We start from the raw sequence: 20,898 nt of genomic DNA, 5'->3' as shown, positions 1-20,898 counted from the left end.
TAGTGATCGATCGATGCGTTTTTGGACATAAATACATCGATCGATCCGTTTATAAAAAAACATTCGAGATTTTGAAACCTCAAACACTAGTTCCTCGGAATTTCCTCGGAATATTCCGACGGATTGATGTTTCCTCGGAATTCCGTCGGTATATTCCGAGGAAACCTAAATTTTGGGTTTCCTCGGAATTTCCTCGGAATTTCCTCGGGAAATTCCGAGGATTTCATTTTCCGTCGGAATATCCGTCAGAATACCGCTGTTTTCTTGTAGTGAATCAGTCAGAAAGTCATCAGTCTTGACAAAGATCATATCCTAACTAAGGAAGAAAAACCAAAAATAGGATTAAATCCTTATCAGGAAAATTATAATCAAAACTGGAAAAGATAAAAAACTGATATGATAGAAATATGGAAGCTAGCTCCACATGCATAAAGCCACATACATTGCTGACGCTCCCACGACGTCTATCACCACACTGCCGCCACAACCACTACCAGCACCGCAAAATAAGCCACCATGCCAGTTCTTGTTAACCCCCAAGGCATTTCCGGCAAGGTTTTTTTCATTTCTCCAATGATTTACTCTTGGTAAGTGCAGCTTATGACAACTTCTAAAACACAACCCAAAAAAATGGAAGCATAACCTTGTCGAGACCAAGGTTATAAAGAAGACTTGTATAATATTGATGTTTGAGAAAGAGAACCTTTCATCGGCCTTAGTCCCCATTTTTGCAGCTCCTCTTTAGCCATGCTTCCACTATCACACACTCACATCCAATTGTCTCTCTGAGACAGATCAACATTGATTGATAAACCATTGCCGATGAGATCTCACTTATACTAAGTTTTGAAATATTAGCCCTGGTCGTTCCAAGATCGTCGCGATCAATATGAACGACCGAAAATGATGAACAGTTTTCCTCTTTATTGATCGCTAGAGTGAGAAACCGAAAACGCAGCGATCTAATAATTAAACAGATTGGGTGATGCTGAATAAAAAACAGCGACACTATTCATCATCTCCTTTTTTTCAGCGACAAGAAAACACATAATTTATTCCCTCCTTTCTCTATTTCCTTTAGATACATGTGTGCTGCTAATAAATGTTATAAGACTTTCAATCATGATTAGATTATCTCCGTAAGAGTACTGAAAATTGAGATACGTAAATTTAGGGATTCAAATCGATACGTTTTCTTCGGAAGACCGGAAGTAGTCTTTAATTTGTAAGTGAGACCCACAATATGCTTGATGACGTGGATAGCTCTTGGGTCGGAATTATGGAAGCTTTAAATGGGCTTCGACAATCATTTTTTTGTATTAATAGATTATGGTAATGGGCTAGCGAGCATAGGAATCAGGCCGAAAATAAACAACGGAGACGTCATTCATCGTCAACGTGCTTCTGCGGGTCCCACAAATTTTTTAAAACAGGCTGACATGCATAGGCTAAGGAGATAGCAAAATCTCCCTCATTATAATATAGATTTCAAGTAAACAGTTTTTAAGATACGGTGTAAAAGCAAAATTTAAAAGAAAAATAGATAAAATGGGTAATTACACTAGTAAAAAAAATGTTAAAAAAAAAGCAGTAAAGAGAGAGAGAGGGGTTTGGTCATCATTGGATGCTACAAAAACAGAGGGTTTATTAGGGGACTGACAGCTACTCCTACTTTTTTTTTTGTAACTTAGCTACTCCTACTTCTACTTCGTGATTGCCCTAAGACCCATTTTGTCTCCCTTTTCCTAGGCTTCTATTTATTACTACTGAAGTAAACTATATTCCTAAATGTCATTTTTCAATTCTTATTAGTCAATCAGATTCTCTGATGTTCAAAAGGTTCTACTCTCAAGTCTAAGAAGTTTTCAGTATTGTTGAACTTTAATTATTTTAGTATATAATATATTTATTGAATTGTACTTGAATGAAATTTGATAGATATATCAGTATATTTTTGGGTTGGGATCAGTAGCGGCCCTGATACCAAGCGGTGGAAGCTTGAGCTTCCGGCCGACAATAAATACATAATTTATCGGCCTTCGTTTGAACAGTAATTGTCTATAGCATAATGGTTAAGCCGTTAGGTTGAGCCTTAGAGGTAACGTCTTCGAAGCCTACATCCTTCAAATGCAATTAAAACTTTTTCATTCATATTTATAAGCGGTTTTTATTTTCTGTTGGGCTTCCAGCCTTCAAATTCATCGGGCCGGCACTGGTTGGGATACATTTTTAATGAAAAACTGAACGACTTCTTAATGTTTTATGGGGTCAGTTGACCTTCCTCTGAATACACTCTTCTGCTCCTGCCCACAACGATTCTCTTGCACGCTCAAAGAAACTACTTGATCACATACGCTTTTGGTTATCTTACATCAGCATTGAGCGACTTGTTTGATGTTAATGTTCATATGCATTTAAAGTTAATATGACGTTTGCTAAGCGAGTTTAATTCGAAAAGAATATTCATCGTGGGACAAATTCACGAAAGGTTATGAACCCACACAATACGGAACTAAAGCTAAATTAGTTACGCCTATTGGATTACAAACTAATATAAAGTAGCGCATGTGCATAAAGATTCAGTTTTGCACGATAGTGTAACACCCAGAGAGCAAAGCTAACACGGTGCTCCCTCTCTGTTTTATTTCTTTTCCTATTTTAAACTCATTTGTACAACTTTTGTTTGCCTTTGTGAAATTAAATATCAGTAACAGAAAATTGCGTAGACAAAACAAAACGAAGTGGAACCCCCAAAATGCAGGATGAAAGCGGAATGCATTAAAAAATCTGAACTAAATAAATTCTAATTTTATGAGTAACTACGAACGTAGGTAGCTTATTTGGCTGAGCATTAAAAAATTTGAGGTAACTTATGCTTAGCCAATATCCGTAAAGACGGATCGGGGACAATTATAGACTAGGGTTACTAATTTTCAACTTATCAAAAAAAATATTTTGAATTAAAAATATTGAATATATACATTATATAAAGTCCACAATGCAATGCAAAAACATGGATAACTTATTTTTTCAAAAAATAAAAAAACATGCATAACTTATTGGGATTTATTTTACTTCTCAGCAATTGAAGGTGGGCGTCACGCGAGAGGTCAGTGTCTGAAAAGTATATATCAAGCTACACATTTGGTTACGAATGGTCGAGCGGGACAAAAGAAATGATGTGCGGGATCAATATATGTCACCATTCAAGATACTTTGTTGCTGTCATTTCTGTAAATAAAATAAATATAAATTGAAATAAAAAAGGAGTGCTGGGACAACATTGTTACACGACCGCAGTTGAAAACAAAAAGAAAGGTAGAAAATGTGGTTAGATAACTGTAGCAAATAAAATAGTCAATATTTATTTATCTTAAATATAAAATAACATACATACATTCATAAGCATAAATTATATTAATGTTAGTTCAAAAAATATATGTATCACGCAGTTACACTTTGTCACAATTCATATATTGTTTTGAACTGCTTATTTTAGATGAACCACAGTTTTTCCGCAATATTATGTAAACCGCAGTTAAACTGTATCGCAGTATTTTATTCATATTTCCTGCGGCGCTGAATCCGCTGAATATTTGTATCATATTTTCATCTTTGTAATATGTCTCAGAAAAAAAAAAAAAAAAAAAAAAAAAATGTCGCAGCTGCAATAGAAATAGAGTGACATTTATCTCTTAATTAATATGCTTCAGACCCATGTATATCATCATTTGTGCTCCACCCCACAAAATCTTTATTAAATATTTGTTTTATGTTTTAAAATCAGAAGATGTTATGATATTGTTTCCATGCAATGCAATATGGACGCACTTTATACCTTATGGAGACCCAAAACATAAAAGGAAAAAAGTTCTAAAGGGACGAAATGATGACAAATTACAATGATTAAAAGTGGAAAATAGTTTCATACTAATTTTTTCCAAAGGGTGTTCATTTTCTTTTTGAAACTACAATAACAGCTGGAAAAAAAATTCAGAACCGAAATTAAAACGCGTGAATGGGAATAAACCGAAAAGAAAAATAGTTTCATACTAACACGAATTTAGAAACGAAGATATTTCCCTTTTAGTTAACAAACTATAGACCTTATTTTTGATGTTCTGCACATGCAACCTATACGTATAACATTTATAGAACTAATATACAAGTGTACTAGTTTATACACTGTTTACCTATGTCATTTCAAATTCCCTAACAAAACATGGATGGACTCACACGCACCTCTCAACTTATTAATGAAAAAAAAAACAAAAAAAAAAACTTATTAATGATCACTGCATTTGATGTAAGCAAGAAGTGCAACCCACTAATTATTATTTTTACCACCAATTTATTTGTATAGGTTCTAAATTGTGTTTTGAAATTATAAAACCATTGCCAATTTGGAAAGCTTAGCGCAAGAGGAAAAATAAAGGACAACACACAGTTCATAAAACATGCATTAATCAAATATGATTTCCAAATTTATTCCATGAATAGAATAACAAAAAATCACAAGATTTTATACAGAAAAAGTCATTATAATAAACGTGAAAGTGCAATAATTCGTACTACTATGCGACCAAACGAGGTCCACGAGGGACGATGGTTAGAGAAGCTGTATGATGAAATGATGAAAGAGCCCGTAAAAGTAAAAACAAATCCACCTTATAAACTAGTATATGATAGATATTTCACGCTGTGACACACTCATAACTGAGAGAGTAAACCAATATTGACCAAACCGGGAAATGAAAAAAGTAAAGAGAGTAATGAAAATGGTCCAAACTGAAAATTGAATAACGAGTGATGATGCTTCGAACCTATCCCCAACCATCATTGCGAATCTTTGAGGGACGACGAGGGCCTATAGCGCTCCTCTTCATCATCATTGTCATTCAATAACTCGTTTCAGCCCTTCTTTATTTACTTTACTCACTACAAATTTACCCATTCTCCTATCTTAGTATTAAAACCAAGCCGGTCTACATATTAAATGTCACTTTAGGGTAGAAAGAACCGTTCTTGTTGTTTTACTAACATTTTAATTTTGTATTTTGAGTTTCACTAAAAATGTCAGGCTTATTGTTGATAACAAAAGCACCTCAAACTTGTTGGGAATCCTATGCAATTTTCTTTATTTCTCTACTCTACTCTTTCGATCATCATTCACATGATGCAACACAAAAAATTCTCTACTTTTTTCCTTCACAAGGTTATTAATGTAAAGTACGTAGAAAAGAAACAAAACAAAAACAAAATATTGAGAGCTGCGAATTCGGCCGCCATCTAAGCAAAAACACAACAAAAAGCATGATTGTTGTGTCAGGAGAGAGGGGCATGTCCCACTTCTCTTTCTCTCCCTAGCTTTTGTGGCTCTATATAAGAGACACTATCTTCATTTTGTTCTCTTTGTCCCTATAACTTCCATACAAGTATTCTCTCTCCCTACAAACATATAAACCCACTTTCACTTCTTCATTCGGTTCCAACACTCTAACCTAAAGGTAATCTCTTTCTCGTTAGAAACATATCTCCCCTCACGTACAAGCAACGTGAGTATCATCCCAAGTACCAACTATTTTTTATTTTATTTTTTTTGTTTTTATAACAAACTTTAAATGGGAAAACTTAAAGTTTAGCCATTTCTTTCAGACAAAGGCGACCGAGTAAACTCTAGTTGTTGTTTTTCATTGTAATTTCGAAACTCTCTTTTCCTCCATTTTTTATTTTACAATAAAGATCATTGGCTCTGTTTTTACTCGTACCTGCTTTGTTTTGGTCAGTTTCTTCTTCTTTTTTCCCTTGTCTAAATGTGTTATGTATTTTTTGGTTTTGGAACTTCATCATTATACCTTTTTTTTTAATACTTACTGCATCGTCATTACTTTTTTTTTTTTCATGGTTGTGGTGGCTCTTTTTTCTATTCTCGCAACCACAAAGAGCATGATTGTTCTTCTGGTCGATCATTGTTTTCTTCTAAAAGAAAAAATTGACATTTTTGGTTGAAAACGAAATAAATGCGTTCATGATTTTTGCTTAATGTAATTCCACATTAAACGTGTGAGGCTGCACAGCCCATGTGGTGCTACAATGATTTAACTTCAACTATAATCATAACGTAGAGCTTTAATAACTCAAACCTTCTTCTTCTTCTTCTTCTTTTACTTTAACATAATTTCTCTTTATCTTTAAAAAATAAAACAGGGCAAGATTTATCGAAATGGAGAAGCTAAACTCGAAGCTGTACGTGCAAAACTGTTATATAATCAAGGAGAACGAAAGGTTGAGGAAGAAAGCTCAGATTCTGAACCAGGAGAATCAACAACTTCTCTTGGAACTCAAACAGAAGCTCTCCAAAACCAAGAACCCTAATGGATCCAATCAAGGAAGCAACAACAACCTATCTTCATCAAGCTCTGCCTCTGGACAATCTTGATGCAACAAAAATCTTAGGACAAGATTTGGATTGGGTAGACTGAAACATCATCATAACCCTGCTTAATTAGAAGAACCCATCTTTTTTTATCTTTTTTGGTGTAATCTAAGAAAATAGTTAAGACTTAAGAGTAGTGGTTAGTAACTTAGTAGTAGTATTATAAATCATCAAGTAGTTTTGTTGTTGTTTTATCTTTATTTTAAAATTGTGGGTTATTCTAATTTATTAACTACAAAAAGGACATAAGCAAATTGTGGGATATTTTACTTTTGTTTCCATTTACATGCTAAATATATTTTCTTTCTTGCCTTTTCAAGTGGAATTTGGTTCTTTAGGATTAGGTTGATTCTGGGACTACATTGTACCTTCTCCATTTCTCTTAAACAACCACTATCTTTATAGCTTCTGTATCCATTTTATTATTCTACATTTTCCTTTGTTTATGTTTTGAAAAAAAAAATCACTACTTTATAATAGTGTAGTTTTATTTCCTGTCATAGTTATGTTCGTTAAGAGATTTACGTTCTCAGCTAGAATTATTTTCAAGGTAATAAGCGAAATTATATGGTTAACTATTGATAATAAATTTATAAGTGGATAGTATTGGCGATGATGTAAGAGGACACAAGAAAAGGTGTGTACTCAAACATACCTAAACTAATCTCCATTAACTTTACTTTTTTTAACAATATCTGTTAAATACAACTTATGGACCACAACATCTGTTAAAACACGAATAATACATGAGCAGTGGAAGCTGGAAAACATAAAACTCTACATGTGATTGCAGAGTTTTAATTCCACAAACAATAGCCAAGCCGACACCAACGTTGTCCGTGCGAAAACTGTGACGAACCCATTCCACAACATAGAACTTCTATCGTTGTTTACGAGAGGCTGCTGCACTCACCAAAGATGGAGGACTGATATTTACTGGGCCAGTGAGACCCATTGGGCCTTATAAATTTTACTCTAACTCACGAGGAGGATACAATAGTAATTTTCAATACGTGATACACGTCAACATCCCAATACTAACGAAGCTTAATGAATTGTCGTTGCGTCATATCAAAGTATATTACTCTGTAAAATGACGAAACTACCCTCAGGCACCTTCTTCTTTAAACACGCTTCTCTCTGTAACGTCGTCCAATTTGATCCAAACCTGAACCCTAATTTCGACTCCGTCACCGATCCGAAAGATGACGAAAGACTTCGCCGTTCCACCAGTAGTCTTCCCCGGAGCCAACAACGTCCAGCAACGACGATTCCCGCGCTCTCCCTTCCAGCCTCCACCACCACGCCCTTCCTCCTCCGCGATCCCTTTCATGTCGTTCGACATCGGATCCGCAGACCCCGCCGGACCTTTCAACAACAGAGGAGGCTCATCCTCCTTCGAAGACGAGGAGCCTCTCCTCGACGAGCTCGGGATCCACCCGGAACAAATCTGGAGCAAGACCCGATCGATTCTCAACCCGTTCCGAATCAATCAAACCGTTCACAGGGACTCGGATCTCTCCGGACCGATCTTTCTCTACCTCGCGCTTTGCCTTTTCCAGCTCCTCGCCGGGAAGATCCAGTTCGGTGTGATTCTCGGGTGGATCGTTGTTTCGTCGATCTTTCTCTACGCGGTTTTTAACATGCTTGCGGGGAGGAGTGGGAACTTGAATCTGCACACGTGTACGAGTTTGGTTGGGTACTGTTTGCTTCCCGTGGTGGTTTTATCTGCTGCGTCGTTGTTCGTGCCGCAGGGAGCTGGGGTGGTTAGGTTTGTGGCTGCGGGGGTGTTTGTGTTGTGGGCCACGAGGGCTTGTGCTTGTTTGGTTGTGTCTTTGGCTGATGGTGGAGGGGAGCATCGTGGGTTGGTCTCGTACGCTTGTTTCTTGATCTATTGTCTCTTCTCTCTTCTCGTTGTGTTTTGATTTGCTCTGTTTATGATTTAGCGAGGTGTAAAGGCTCTTTTTTTTTTTTTTTGGTAAATTTTAGAGATATGTTAATGAGAATTTGATTCAAAGTTTGTATCTTTCACTTTGATTTTTCAGAGGTAAATTATATTTTGACACAATTCATCAAGATGTTCTCTTTCATGATACTATATATGGATAGTATCCGAGTGTTCATCATGCCGTGGACGAATGAATAACAAAATGCTTATATGCATTTTGTTTTTTAAAAGTGTTTCTTTTGCCATATGCTTTTGGTAAGAAGTTATGAGATGTGTTTTAGCTTTGATTGTCCATTTAGATCCAAGTAGCAATGCTTGACACTGTTAGGGAGGCAAGGAGTTGGTTTAGCATCTGGATTATGAAGATGAGTTGGTTTAGCATCTGGATTAGGTGTTTCAGTATCGTCTCCTACTCTTAATGCCAGAATAAGAGGGAGAGAGTGTTTTATAAAGGCATAATCTAATCTTAGGTGCTGAAATTGACTTGGGAATAAACCTCTGCTTGGCCTATATATTTTTCCCAATTCTCATATCTTTGTAACAAGATAGGTTTACGCGAATGTTCTTGATCTACTCATTTTCCACGTTTAGCAAATCAGCTTAGATGTTTGATGATTTGGATCAAGCAAACATATCTCAACTCATTTGTTGTGATCAAGACTTGCAACTCAGATATACAAAGATGATTACAAGTAAATACATTACAGATACAAGTAGAATATATTACAAAAAAGAAAACGTAATTCCTTGTTTTCAAAAATAATTAAGCTTCTTACTATCAGTCCCTAGATTTTCAACATAGAGGAGCCTTCTAAACCAAACCAAATCATTCCAAGCCCTTGACGTCGCCGGCACGGCACCGGAGATGTCCGCAGCTGGTAACAGACAGTTCGCTAGTAAAACGCTCCCTGTCCTTGCCGGAAATCTCTGACATTCATACCGCCGAGACGACTTGGCATCACTCACGGCCTCCAGGTTTATCTCGAACAAGTCATCTTCCTCGCAGTCTTCCTCTCCACTGCGTTGTTTAGGTTCGTTTGCTTCTTGTTTCTCTTCCTCAGTTTCCAGGTTAACTAAACCAGCGTTACCTGTCATGTCTGAGTCCAATTAATACCCGGTTTAGAAAGCGCTGTGGTTTGAATTTGAGTATGTGGTTGATGTGTATTTATAAAGGTGATTAGACGAGAAGATGGGTTAGCGGAACGGTCCTCAACGAACCTACAACTATCTTTGTTGGGAAATTTTTAGCACTTTGGATATATTATATGTTTACCATGCAATGGTTGCTATGTATAGTCTTATATATAGATGTATTTCAGTGAGCAACCGACCAACCGTCATAAATAAACAATGGTTTGAAAACAATTCGAAATTTCAGAACATGTTTGGAGCAAATGATATGTTTTATAGTGTATTTAGAAACACAACATTAGTGCTTTAATATGTTTTTCTTTCCGGTCTAATTTTATATTTACAAAGTTATTTGGTTGCATGATGGTATTGGTAAAACTATTTTTCTCTAATGGTCCTTTGTTAAGAGCATCCCTACTCCAAAATCCACTCCAAACTCCATTTTGCAATAAAATCATCTTCAATTCCACTCCAAAATAGAGTAATAGACATGATTACTCCAAATATGGAGTAAACCAACTCATTATTCCAAAATGGAGTTGAACTTTTTTATTTATAAAATGGTCCTCCACATTTAAATATTTTCATTTTCAGTAAAATTGTTATAAATAAGTATATTAATATTATTTTACTATATATATTATAAAATTTACTGTTAACATTTCTTAATTATATATATAGCCATCTAATGAACTATTTTATGCAACAAAATATATATAATATAAAACATAACAGATGTACTCCATGATATTGTGACTACATGTATCTTCTTACATAACATGATAATCGAGGATGAACGTGATCTCGAGGCGCCAATTGAAGTTGAAAGAGAAGTTCCGTCTCCAGAAGTTGAAATTGTAGGAAATAATAATGCGAGATTCCAAGAGTTTCTTTCCCGTTTCAGAAAAATCAAAGATAAAGAAGCTCATTTCTTACTTCGAAATGCATTAGTTGATCATTTGTGGGAAAATTATACTAATTCTAATGAATAATTTAAGTTGATGTATTATTGTGTTTAAGCTATGTAATGTAATTTTTAATGTAATAAATGTTTTCTTTATAAACCTTGTCGAGTATTTATATAATAAAAAATTAATTATGGTTAATATTGTATTTAATATAATTATTACATTCTGAAAATGGATTGTTTTGTAAATAGTATAAATGAAAGGCGATACTACTAATTTTTAAATAAATATAAAATATAAAATATTAGGAATATTCTAATTTAGAGTGGGAAATGAAGTAATACATTGGAGTAAAACTTAACTCTATTTTGGAGTTACTCCATTTTGGAGTAGAAAATTGAGTAATACATCGGAGATGCTCTAATCAACGGATTACGTGATAATAATTCCTATTACAGTGGATTAACCAAACAAACAAGAAACGACCAACTTTTCTAATAGTTACAAGTAACCTGTATTAATACCTGTCTCTCTTCTCACTTTCTACCTACTTCTCTCCTCTTGGCAATAATGTCTACAGATTCCGCGAGCTCCTGCTTTTCAGGTTTTGATCATTCACATCTTCCATTTTGAAATCTCCATTATATTTTCGAAGTTCTTGTTTTAAGCGATGGAGAGAATAGTGACAAAAACTCCAGAATCTTTTTCAAGAATTATGACATGATGATTAGATTATTGACAATTAGAAGATGCATAATAATTATGGATATTAAAATCACTTCAACTTATTTGGTCTCAAGAGACAGCACTTATTCACATCATTGTTACTTGCGCTTGAAGATTCATTTCATAGACATGAGACACATTTTCTGTTTGCTGATTCTTGATTACCAGGTGACAAGCTGTTGTTGGGATGGCTGCTTCAACTTATCAGACAATCCCGCCTCCTCCTCCAAAGCTATGTGGTTCTCCTGTTGCTCCATCGGTCACAGCAACAAGAACTAAGCTCAGAGGCAGGAAGACATTTGGCTTACAAAGAGTATGGTGTTCTCAGAGATAAAGCTATTTGTAAGATAGTCTTTGTCCATGGATCAGATAGTTGCAGGCACGACAATGCCTTCACAGCTCTATTATAGCCTGTACTAATTACAAATCTTCTTTGTGATGATCCTCATGTCAAAATCTACTGATCATTTTGCCACCAGTTTAAAGATCACGTTTGATATCACAACATTGTTGTAGGATATGAAGGAAGGACTAGGTGTATTGGTTTCATTTGGTTATCGAGAAAATGATCCAAGTAAGGGCCCATAATGAATATTCATAGGATGCAAAACAATAGCCCACAATAAGAAACCATACATCAAAATTAAGTAATTGGTAATTGTTTCAACGTCCGACCTTAGCTCAGTTGGTAGAGCGGAAGACTGTAGTAGTTGCTGTGATCTTTAGGTCGCTGGTTCGATTCCGGCAGGTCGGATTTTTTTTTTCCAAATATTTTTATTGTTTATAAAACAGAATAATGAACCATGTAATTCAGTTTCTCATGTGCTAAGTGTGCTACGGTGCTATGCTTACGTAAGAATCCAGATATTTAGAGGAAAAAAAACATTTTGTAGCAGAGAGTCACACGTGTCCACCCAAAGAGATGACACTCCAAGAAACATAAACAAAACACGTGTACAACACGTGTCGGACTATGCCGAGCTGATTTTTAGCCTCTGATCATGGGCCTGGACCTGGACTTCTATATGTTTGCATGTCTTTGAAATCTCATTGGTTAGAGAGATAACTTTAGACAAAAAGATGTTGACCTTCACGGTGAACTTAAATACATTCTTAACTTTCTTTTACCTCCTCCCCTCTAACATTTCATCTTGCTCTCTCTCCTTTAGAACACCTGACAAAAAAATATCCTTAGTTAAATTTCTCCGGCGGCTTAGAATCTATGTGAAGGAGGAGGAACACAGAGCCACCGGTTTTGGAAAACATTTAATTCTCAGGTCCTCGTCCCACGACTACTATTGTTACTTTTTTTCAAGATCTTGAGGAATATATGTCTTTGGATTAGGAGACTGCTTTAGAGAGGAAACTATTTATTTATCTGTAGCTAAGTTTACGTAATTAAGTATGTTTGATTTGATAGAGAGTATTTATATTTTTGATTAGTCTTGTTGCTCATTTCTAAGATGTTATTTCATATATAGTACGTAGCTTTGTTGTTTAATCATATTTTCATTTCATCTTCAACTCTGAATCTTTTGTCCTATCTAATTTGAAAAGGTATGTTTAAATATTTGTTTCTATGCGAAATCAAATTAATTTATTTCTATGTGTAAGTTGGATAAACATGAAAGTAAGTGGCACTCGTACTCTGTAATAGAGTGATAAAAAAATGACTCTTAGTTTTACTAGATTAAACTATAAATTAATTTTGTACAGCCCGAATAAGGTTCACAGAAGATAATAACGTTTTCATAAAAAAAGAGGGCAAACAAATATGTGTTGTTGATAAGTTCGCTTTAAGTGGAAAACGAGTGGGGTATGATACTTTCCTCTTTTGGAAGTGGAACCTTTATTGAAATGAGTAATTATTAGTTTGTTTGCTTCTAAATTTAGTATCGCTTGTCGCTATCACGATGTCGACCGTTCTTCCTTTTTTCACGTGGACCGACTTGGATACCATCTGATACTATTTTCATGTAACACTTAAATGTTACGCATCTGTAAATCACACCATTACGTTACCAGTTCACGAGATAGCTTTTTCATTACATTATCTCGCTCGTTGAGCTTTAATATAAGCATAATAATATGGTTTTATTTTGAAAATTGTAACTATGGTTATATAGTATGAAGATTCATTTATTTATATTAGAATCCAGATAACATGGTAGTGTATAATTATTGATCTTTAATGTTGTTTATATGCAGCTGGTAATTGGTAAATGGTAGTTAGAGAGACAAAGATAATGTCTGGACGAGAAGTAGAGTCATCGACAAGACGTAATGGAGGAGCTGGAGCTGAAGGAGGAGAGAGTCATCCGTTTACTTCATTGGGAAGACAATCATCCATCTACTCATTGACCCTCGACGAGTTCCAACACGCTCTCTGTGAGAACGGCAAGAACTTTGGGTCCATGAACATGGACGAGTTTCTCGTCTCTATTTGGAACGCTGAGGAGAATAACAACAACAACCAGCAAGCCGCAGCTTCTCATCCCGTTCCACCGAATCATAATGGTTTCAACAATGGTGGAGGTGAGAGTGGAGTCTTTGGTGGTGGTGGTTCTTCAGCTAACCAAAGGGATAATAAGAGGCCAGGGATAGCGAAGCAGTCGAGTCTTCCACGACAAGGCTCGTTGACACTTCCATCTCCGCTTTGTAGGAAGACTGTTGATGAGGTTTGGTCTGAGATACATAGAGGAGGTGGTGGTGGTGGAGACAGCAATGGTCGTAGTAGTAGTAATGGTCAGAACAATGCTCACAAAGGCGGTGGCGAGAGTGCGGCTAGGCAACCAACGTTTGGGGAGATGACGCTTGAGGATTTCTTGGTGAAGGCTGGTGTGGTTAGAGAGCATCCCACTAACCCTAAACCTATCCTGAACCCGACCCCGTCTAGTGTTATACCCGCATCATCTACGCAGCAGCAACAGCTTTACGGTGCGTTTCAAGGAACAGGAGGAGGAGGAGGAGGCTATCAGCAGGCACCACCGGTTCAACCAGGTGTTTGCTATGGCGGTGGTGGGTTTGGAGCGAGTGGACAGCAGATGGCGATGGTTGGACCGTTAAGCCCGGTGTCGTCAGAGGGGTTAGGACATGGGCAAGTGGATAACATAGGAGGACAGTATGGAGTTGATATGGGAGGGATAAGGGGAAGGAAAAGAGTAGTGGATGGTCCGGTAGAGAAGGTGGTTGAGAGAAGGCAGAGGAGGATGATCAAGAACCGTGAGTCTGCGGCTAGGTCTAGAGCAAGAAAGCAGGTTAGTTTTAAAATGAATATTGTTTTAAAATGACTATGAATATTCATTTTAGTGGAAGAGATAATATTTGTTATTATTTTCTTGGTGAAGGCATATACAGTGGAGTTGGAAGCAGAACTAAACCAGTTGAAAGAAGAGAACGCTCAGCTAAAACTTGCTTTGGTATTAATTATCTTAATTTTGGTTTTAAAACTATTTATTTTATGATTAGGATTGTAACAATTAGATTTTGTTTTGTACCATCAGGGAGAGTTGGAGAGGAAAAGGAAGCAACAGGTAAAAATGATTTTGCTACAACAAGCTATTATGAGTTTTTGTATTTTTTTTTGGAACATATGTGTTGTGTCTTGGTGAGATTACAGTTGTTGTTGATTTATATGGTTGCAGTATTTTGAGAGTTTGAAGACTAGAGCACAACCGAAGTTACCTAAAGCAAGCGGGAGGCTGCGGACATTGGTGAGGAATCCGAGTTGTCCGCTCTGAACAAACAAAGAAACAGTGAGAGACAGAGAGGAAAAGCTGATGATTTGATATGGTGTTGTTAGGTTGGTTTGTTTTGTCATGAGACATGAGAGATATAAATCTTGTACGTTGATGTTCTATGTGTTGGTAGAAGGAACATATTCTGATCTTCTCTACTTGTGTTCTTGTCGACAAGAAAGTGATTCTCTGTTTCAACGTTATGAATCTTCGGAGAATATAGCAAGTGTTATATGTTACTAGTTTTAGTTACAATCCTTCCCAAGGGTATGTTTTAGTTTGTATCTTCCTTCGGTGAGTACTCAAACCGTGACCACACTACTCTTGGTCCAAATATTAGTGATTTTCAGTACTGTATAAGATGAGTTGATGACGTATACTATCTTCTTAAGATTTGAGTTTTTTTTTTCTCTTAAAAGTTGAAAGACTGATTTAAATTATGATTGACCACTATGAATGCACTAAGAAATATAATATCCGAGGATCTATAATTTAGTATGATTTACAAAAAAAAAAGAGAAAAACAATCTTTCCATATTATCATGTTGCATGGTAAATACAAAATTCAACTGATAACATCGTTTATATAAACAATTAAGATGTAAAAGCTTAAATCAAATATAGATACATACATTTTTAAACCAATGGAAGATATATACATTAAAATATGATAAACAATTAAACATCTGATAAGAAAAATTATTAACATTCTAAGCAGTAGAGAAGAAAAAAAAAACAATATTGTACTAAACACGAATTTTAAATTTGTTCATTTTTAACCCAACTATACAACATAATTTACTCTGGACAGTGATATTATTATTAAGAAAAGAAATTATTTTTTCAATTTTTATCGAGGTGTATTTTTTTGGGGTGAAAGGAGATATTTAGGCAGAAAACACCAAAACCCTCCGTCCAAGGGGTTTTCTATTCCTCAAGCTCCTTCTCCTCTATTCTCCACACTCTTCTGTTCCTCTCAGGTATCTCTCTCTCTCTCTCTCTCTCTCCCTTACTCTTCTCATTTCGTTTAGCCGCTTACCAATCGCTTTTCAATTTGAGTTTCGAGCCAAAAAATCAAAACTTTATTGTATCTCAACTTGTTTCTTCATGTAATGCTGCAAATTCCTCAATACCCATCTCGAATTTCTCCTAATCCATAACTCCCTCGCTTGCAATTTCGATTTCTCCGAGCTAAAGTTTCATCCTTTATATAGTTTTACTCGAAGAAATGATGAGTAGTGTATAGTAGTCATTCTTCTTTGATTGCTGCAGCTTAATTGAGAACCTCAGTTTCACTGAAACAAGGTCTCTTGTTAGGTAAGAAGGAAACAATCACTGATTGAGAATCAAGATGGCTACTTACGTTTCACCGTGTTTTACTCCTTCCGACACTCGTCTCCTCGCTGTTCTTAGAAAGAATGTATCACCTTTAGGCAGATCACACTCCTTGAAGATGACTGAGAGTAAGAAAAACGGGTCCTTTGTTGCTGCTGCTCAGAGATCTGAATCTTCTCCAAGGCATTCCCATAGCCAAGACCCTTTCTTAAACCTCCACCCTGAGATATCCATGCTCAGAGGAGGAGGAGGAGGAGGAGCCAACACAGTACCCAACCCCAGGAAAGAAACTAGTTCTGTGGTTCCTGTCACCGAGGACTTTGACGAGCCCTCTGCTCCTAGTGGCTATAATGAGGCGAGGATTAAAGTTATTGGCGTGGGAGGTGGTGGATCAAACGCTGTGAACCGTATGATAGAGAGCGAGATGATGGGAGTAGAGTTCTGGATTGTGAACACTGACATTCAAGCTATGAGGATGTCTCCTGTTTTGTCTGAGAACAGGCTGCAGATTGGTAAGGAGCTGACTAGAGGTTTAGGTGCTGGAGGGAATCCGGAGATTGGTATGAACGCTGCTAAGGAGAGTAAAGAAGCTATTGAAGAGGCTCTTTATGGCTCAGACATGGTCTTTGTCACAGCTGGAATGGGAGGTGGGACTGGTACTGGAGCAGCTCCTGTGATCGCTGGAATCGCTAAAGCCATGGGGATACTGACTGTTGGTATTGCCACAACGCCGTTCTCGTTTGAGGGGAGAAGAAGAGCGGTGCAGGCTCAAGAAGGGCTTGCTTCACTGAGAGACAATGTTGACACTCTCATTGTTATTCCGAATGATAAGCTGCTTACGGCTGTCTCTCAGTCTACTCCTGTGACGGAGGCTTTTAATCTAGCTGATGATATACTTCGCCAGGGAGTTCGTGGGATCTCTGATATCATCACGGTAATGGCTTTTTTAATGTGTGTGTATGGAGAATGATTTAATAGTTTGTCTTTGTTTTTTTTTTTACAGATTCCTGGTTTGGTGAATGTGGATTTTGCTGATGTGAGAGCTATAATGGCGAATGCAGGTTCTTCATTGATGGGGATAGGAACTGCAACAGGTAAGCTTTTGGTCTGCTTATAGTTTCATAACCACTATATAGTCTTGTGTGCTAATGTAAATGGTAATCAAGCAGGGAAGAGTAGGGCAAGAGATGCTGCACTGAACGCAATCCAGTCACCGTTGCTAGATATTGGCATTGAGAGAGCCACTGGGATCGTTTGGAACATCACTGGTGGAACCGACTTGACATTGTTCGAGGTCTCTCTCTCTCTCTCTCTCTCATATGTGTTTCTTTATCTCATTTGGTGTCTACATGTTTCTCATTAGACTATGGTGCCCTTTGTAGGTAAATGCTGCTGCGGAAGTTATATATGATCTTGTTGATCCAACTGCTAATCTTATATTCGGAGCTGTTGTGGATCCATGCCTCACCGGTCAAGTATGTCCTTTTTGATTCGTCTTTAACTAACTTATATGGCCTTTGGAGATGGTAGAAATTGATTGTTTTTTGGTACAAGGTGAGCATAACTCTCATAGCAACGGGTTTTAAGCGACAAGAGGAAGGAGAAGGAAGGGCGGCTCAGATGGCACAAGCAGATACTGCCTCAACTGGAGCTACAAGAAGACCTTCTTCCTCCTTTAGAGATGGTGGTTCGGTGGAGATTCCAGAGTTCTTGAAGAAGAAAGGCAGCTCTCGCTATCCTCGAGTCTAATAAGTCTGAGATATATGATCACTATCTGCAGAGCAACGTTGTCTCTTTGAGATTACAGGAAGATGTTTTGATGTATGATCAAGATTTGTGTGGGTGTGTAATGATGCCTACCTGCTGTGCTATTATGATGATTTGTTATGTGATGTGATCAATAGGTTTTTGTTTTAGAGATGTGATATTATGATGATTTGTTATGTGATGTCTCTTTGACTTCAAAAAATAAAACAAAAGTCTCTTATGTATGAACTGCAAATCTGTATTATCAGCAGTGGTTGACCACTTTATATCGCGCGCGTTAGGAAAATATAACACTCAACACACTTAAGCTGTTGTGACCTTGTGATAGGCCTGGGGTTCGGATCTTCGGTTGGGTTTTGGCCGGTTCCTTTTGGGTTGGGTCCTAAACATTTGGACCCACTAGGTACTTAGAAATTTTCGATTCGGGTCTTTCGGATCCTAAACATTTGGACCAATAGGTATTTATAAATTTTTGGTTCAGGTTCGGATCGGTTCTTCTCGGATTCGGGTTGGCTTGGATCTATAATTAAAATATCCATAAAATACCCGTAATTTTTCGGATCCATATCGGGTACGACTCGTATTCGGATATTTAGGATATGAAAAGGACATGACATATCCAACTCAATCAAATTTAGTCGATATTTGTTATATATATCTAAAATTTTACAAAATAACTTAAATGAAACTATTAATAACTAAAATAAAACATTTTTAAACTCTAAATTTATATTTTAAAGATTCATATTACTTAAAAAATGTTACAAAATAATAACAAGTGTTATTAACAAAAAATATTTCAACTAAAAAATAAAATAATATATATATATATGTACATATATATATATATATATATATATATAATAGAACACAAAAAATCATAGTTTTGGATATATATGTTTTTAACTCGTGTACAAATCGGTTCTTATCAGGTCGGATATATTCGGGTCGGTTCTTTTCAGGTCCGGGTTTATTCGGGTTGGTTCCTTTCAGTTTTTTCCGGTAAAATAAATTTAGACCCAAAAATACTTGTAAAGTTTTGGTTCGGTTTCGGATCGGGTATCTTCGGGTCGGTTCCGGTACAGATTTTCGGGTCCAGGTTAAAATGCCAGGCCTACCTTGTGATGATGTTTGATTATAATCATTGCCTAACACTCTCTCCTCGTATCTTGTTTCTTTCTTTCTCTACCACACATATCATCTTCTCTTTGACAACAACAGAATAAATGTCCCAACCAACACTAGGAGAGCCATCACAAATCCTTCCTCTTGGTTTGTCCATTCTATGATCTCGTTTTAAACAGCTTCTCTCTCTATCTTTAACAAAGGTTTCTTCTCTTCCATACTCATGCCCTACGTCACTTCAGATCTCAAGATCGCAATTATCTTTTTTACTTTCAGAGCAAAGCATAGTAAAATGATTGATTACATACTCGGTAAAAGCCTTCAGAATATGAGTTATATTTTGAGTACCACTCCCCCCAAAACCCACAATATAACTCATGTTCTGTGGGTTTTTACCGAGTATGGAGGAAATCTCGAGATTTGTGTATGATTGCTGCTAGGGAGAGCAAAGAAGAGGCTCTTTATGGTTCAGATATGGTCTCTTTAATCTAAGCTAATGTCATAGCAAATGCTTTTAACAGCTATCTTATTTGTCTTTCGCTTTTCAGGTTCATGGTTTGGTGAATGTGGATTTTGCTGGGTGTGAGGCCTATTTGTCGTCCTGAGTCCTGGCCAGCTTCTTAAGTGTCGGCTTGCTATTATTTTAAGGGAACTATTCGTGGTGGTGGATATTTACATCTGTTGCTTTCCCACTTGATCATCCTTTTCAGCTCATCATGGATCTTTATGTCGATTTTTTACTTATGAATTAACTCCATTCCCTAAGTGGTTTCTGCTTAACTCCATTCCCTATGTACATCAATTATATGGAATCAGATGTAGAAACACTATTTTATTTGTCCTGTTTTATCTCTTTGTGGCTCTTGTCAAGCCTATAAACAAATCTACTTGCATCAATCTAAATGTTGAAAGAAAAGATTTTTAAAAGTGTTATAACAAAAAATAACCTGACTTGGTTTCAATTCATATCTCATACTTGTCAACATCAAATGTGTTTTGATAGATTGCTTTGGTCTAAGCTTATAGAGATACAAGTGACAAGAGAAGAAACGGAAGTCTCATTGGTTAAGCTAAACCGGACTTCTTTAAAAATTTACAACGCAAGCAAGAAAAAGAATATACTTAAATGATTTTTGACCAAAAAATATATATACTTAAATGATTGAAATGCGAAAAATGTACATAAACAATACTACTACAAAACAAAACAGTGCTCTACTTGAAGATAAAACATGTCAACTACTCACCGGTGAACAACACACCCATTTTCAAAAATCAACTGTGCTCTACTCGCTTGAGCAAACTGATGATGTTTTTGATGTTAGTAAAACCATTGAATTTAGTTGTTATGCTTCAATGGAAAACATAGAAATAGATGCCCCTAACAGATTCCAGTAACTTATGTGAGAGGAGTGACGGTGATGGATGATATAGAGAGGATCAAAGAATCAGGCAAGGGACGTGTGGATGTAACCTTTGGAAGTGCCTTGGCATCACAAAGACTTTGTCGCTTTGGCATCACAAACAAAGAACACTCCTCAAAGATTACTATTTTTTATTCATAAGATTAATGTTTTCGATTTTTTATTGTATTGAAAAAATTGAGATTTTATACTTTAATTAATCTATTTTGTTTTTCAAAATGAATTAAAGAAAAACATTTGAAAAAATAATTAAATTATATTTAATATGTGTGAGAAAGAAAAATGGTATTAATATCATTATTGGAAAATAAAAAAATAAACCATTCAAACATAGGGAAAATATTAGTCTAGTGGTCAATCA

At 36.3% G+C, this 20,898-nt stretch overlaps 5 protein-coding genes, 1 long non-coding RNA gene and 1 other non-coding gene across 10 annotated transcripts; 6 read left to right on the top strand and 1 right to left on the bottom strand.

Annotated features, from left to right (window-relative positions):
• Positions 1-5,424: 5,424 nt before the first annotated feature.
• Positions 5,425-6,689, top strand: LOC106341043 (protein LITTLE ZIPPER 4-like). Its single transcript, XM_013779860.1, has 2 exons — positions 5,425-5,507; positions 6,208-6,689. The coding sequence occupies exon 2, from the start codon at positions 6,224-6,226 to the stop codon at positions 6,437-6,439; it is 216 nt and encodes a 71-aa protein (XP_013635314.1). The 5' UTR covers positions 5,425-5,507; positions 6,208-6,223; the 3' UTR covers positions 6,440-6,689.
• An 828-nt stretch (positions 6,690-7,517) lies between these two features.
• LOC106339639 (protein YIPF5 homolog) lies at positions 7,518-8,508 on the top strand. The gene has a single exon (XM_013778485.1). The coding sequence runs from the start codon at positions 7,642-7,644 to the stop codon at positions 8,359-8,361; it is 720 nt and encodes a 239-aa protein (XP_013633939.1). The 5' UTR covers positions 7,518-7,641; the 3' UTR covers positions 8,362-8,508.
• Positions 8,509-9,137: 629 nt separating this feature from the next.
• Positions 9,138-9,502, bottom strand: LOC106339134. The gene has a single exon (XM_013777942.1). It carries the CDS (start codon positions 9,477-9,479, stop codon positions 9,138-9,140), a length of 342 nt encoding a protein of 113 aa, XP_013633396.1. The 5' UTR covers positions 9,480-9,502.
• Positions 9,503-11,819: 2,317 nt separating this feature from the next.
• On the top strand, positions 11,820-11,903 carry TRNAY-GUA. Its single transcript is given in 2 exon segments — positions 11,820-11,856; positions 11,868-11,903. It is a non-coding gene; the product is annotated as a tRNA-Tyr (tRNA).
• Positions 11,904-12,286: 383 nt separating this feature from the next.
• LOC106337881 (protein ABSCISIC ACID-INSENSITIVE 5-like) lies at positions 12,287-15,143 on the top strand. Of its 2 annotated transcripts, none has more exons than XM_013776984.1 (5): positions 12,287-12,426; positions 13,358-14,406; positions 14,497-14,568; positions 14,653-14,682; positions 14,794-15,143. In XM_013776984.1, the coding sequence occupies exons 2-5, from the start codon at positions 13,372-13,374 to the stop codon at positions 14,887-14,889; spliced, it is 1,233 nt and encodes a 410-aa protein (XP_013632438.1). In that variant the 5' UTR covers positions 12,287-12,426; positions 13,358-13,371; the 3' UTR covers positions 14,890-15,143. The 2 variants fall into 2 exon arrangements, with proteins under 2 accessions (XP_013632438.1, XP_013632439.1); XM_013776985.1 differs by lacking the exon at positions 12,287-12,426 and adding an exon at positions 13,154-13,257.
• Positions 15,144-15,764: 621 nt separating this feature from the next.
• LOC106342750 (cell division protein FtsZ homolog 2-1, chloroplastic) lies at positions 15,765-18,249 on the top strand. Of its 3 annotated transcripts, none has more exons than XM_013781773.1 (6): positions 15,765-15,866; positions 16,204-17,155; positions 17,225-17,315; positions 17,391-17,515; positions 17,604-17,696; positions 17,776-18,249. In XM_013781773.1, the coding sequence occupies exons 2-6, from the start codon at positions 16,238-16,240 to the stop codon at positions 17,968-17,970; spliced, it is 1,422 nt and encodes a 473-aa protein (XP_013637227.1). In that variant the 5' UTR covers positions 15,765-15,866; positions 16,204-16,237; the 3' UTR covers positions 17,971-18,249. The 3 variants fall into 3 exon arrangements, with proteins under 3 accessions (XP_013637227.1, XP_013637225.1, XP_013637226.1); XM_013781771.1 differs by having other exon boundaries at positions 17,388-17,515; positions 17,776-18,216; XM_013781772.1 differs by having other exon boundaries at positions 15,767-15,866; positions 16,159-17,155; positions 17,388-17,515; positions 17,776-18,216.
• Positions 18,250-19,141: 892 nt separating this feature from the next.
• LOC106340119 lies at positions 19,142-19,956 on the top strand. The gene is made up of 2 exons (XR_001269308.1): positions 19,142-19,590; positions 19,662-19,956. It is a non-coding gene; the product is annotated as an uncharacterized LOC106340119 (long non-coding RNA).
• Positions 19,957-20,898: the final 942 nt, after the last annotated feature.

This window comes from Brassica oleracea, chromosome C4, assembly GCF_000695525.1.
Source record: "Brassica oleracea var. oleracea cultivar TO1000 chromosome C4, BOL, whole genome shotgun sequence".
NCBI lineage: Eukaryota > Viridiplantae > Streptophyta > Magnoliopsida > Brassicales > Brassicaceae > Brassica > Brassica oleracea.
Note: the sequence above shows the minus strand (reverse complement) of the source record. Positions and strands in the feature narration are given on the sequence as shown.

Excerpts from the sequence above, each read along its gene's own strand:
- LOC106342750 (XM_013781771.1), top strand. The coding sequence starts at position 16,238 with ATGGCTACTTACGTTTCACCGTGTTTTACTCCTTCCGACACTCGTCTC. Across the intron at positions 17,516-17,603 it reads CCGACTTGACATTGTTCGAG|GTAAATGCTGCTGCGGAAGT; the intron begins GTCTCTCTCTCT and ends TGCCCTTTGTAG. Across the intron at positions 17,697-17,775 it reads ATCCATGCCTCACCGGTCAA|GTGAGCATAACTCTCATAGC; the intron begins GTATGTCCTTTT and ends TTTTGGTACAAG.
- LOC106339134 (XM_013777942.1), bottom strand. The coding sequence starts at position 9,479 with ATGACAGGTAACGCTGGTTTAGTTAACCTGGAAACTGAGGAAGAGAAA.
- LOC106339639 (XM_013778485.1), top strand. The coding sequence starts at position 7,642 with ATGACGAAAGACTTCGCCGTTCCACCAGTAGTCTTCCCCGGAGCCAAC.
- LOC106341043 (XM_013779860.1), top strand. The coding sequence starts at position 6,224 with ATGGAGAAGCTAAACTCGAAGCTGTACGTGCAAAACTGTTATATAATC.
- LOC106337881 (XM_013776984.1), top strand. The coding sequence starts at position 13,372 with ATGGTAGTTAGAGAGACAAAGATAATGTCTGGACGAGAAGTAGAGTCA. Across the intron at positions 14,407-14,496 it reads GGTCTAGAGCAAGAAAGCAG|GCATATACAGTGGAGTTGGA; the intron begins GTTAGTTTTAAA and ends TTCTTGGTGAAG. Across the intron at positions 14,569-14,652 it reads CTCAGCTAAAACTTGCTTTG|GGAGAGTTGGAGAGGAAAAG; the intron begins GTATTAATTATC and ends TTGTACCATCAG.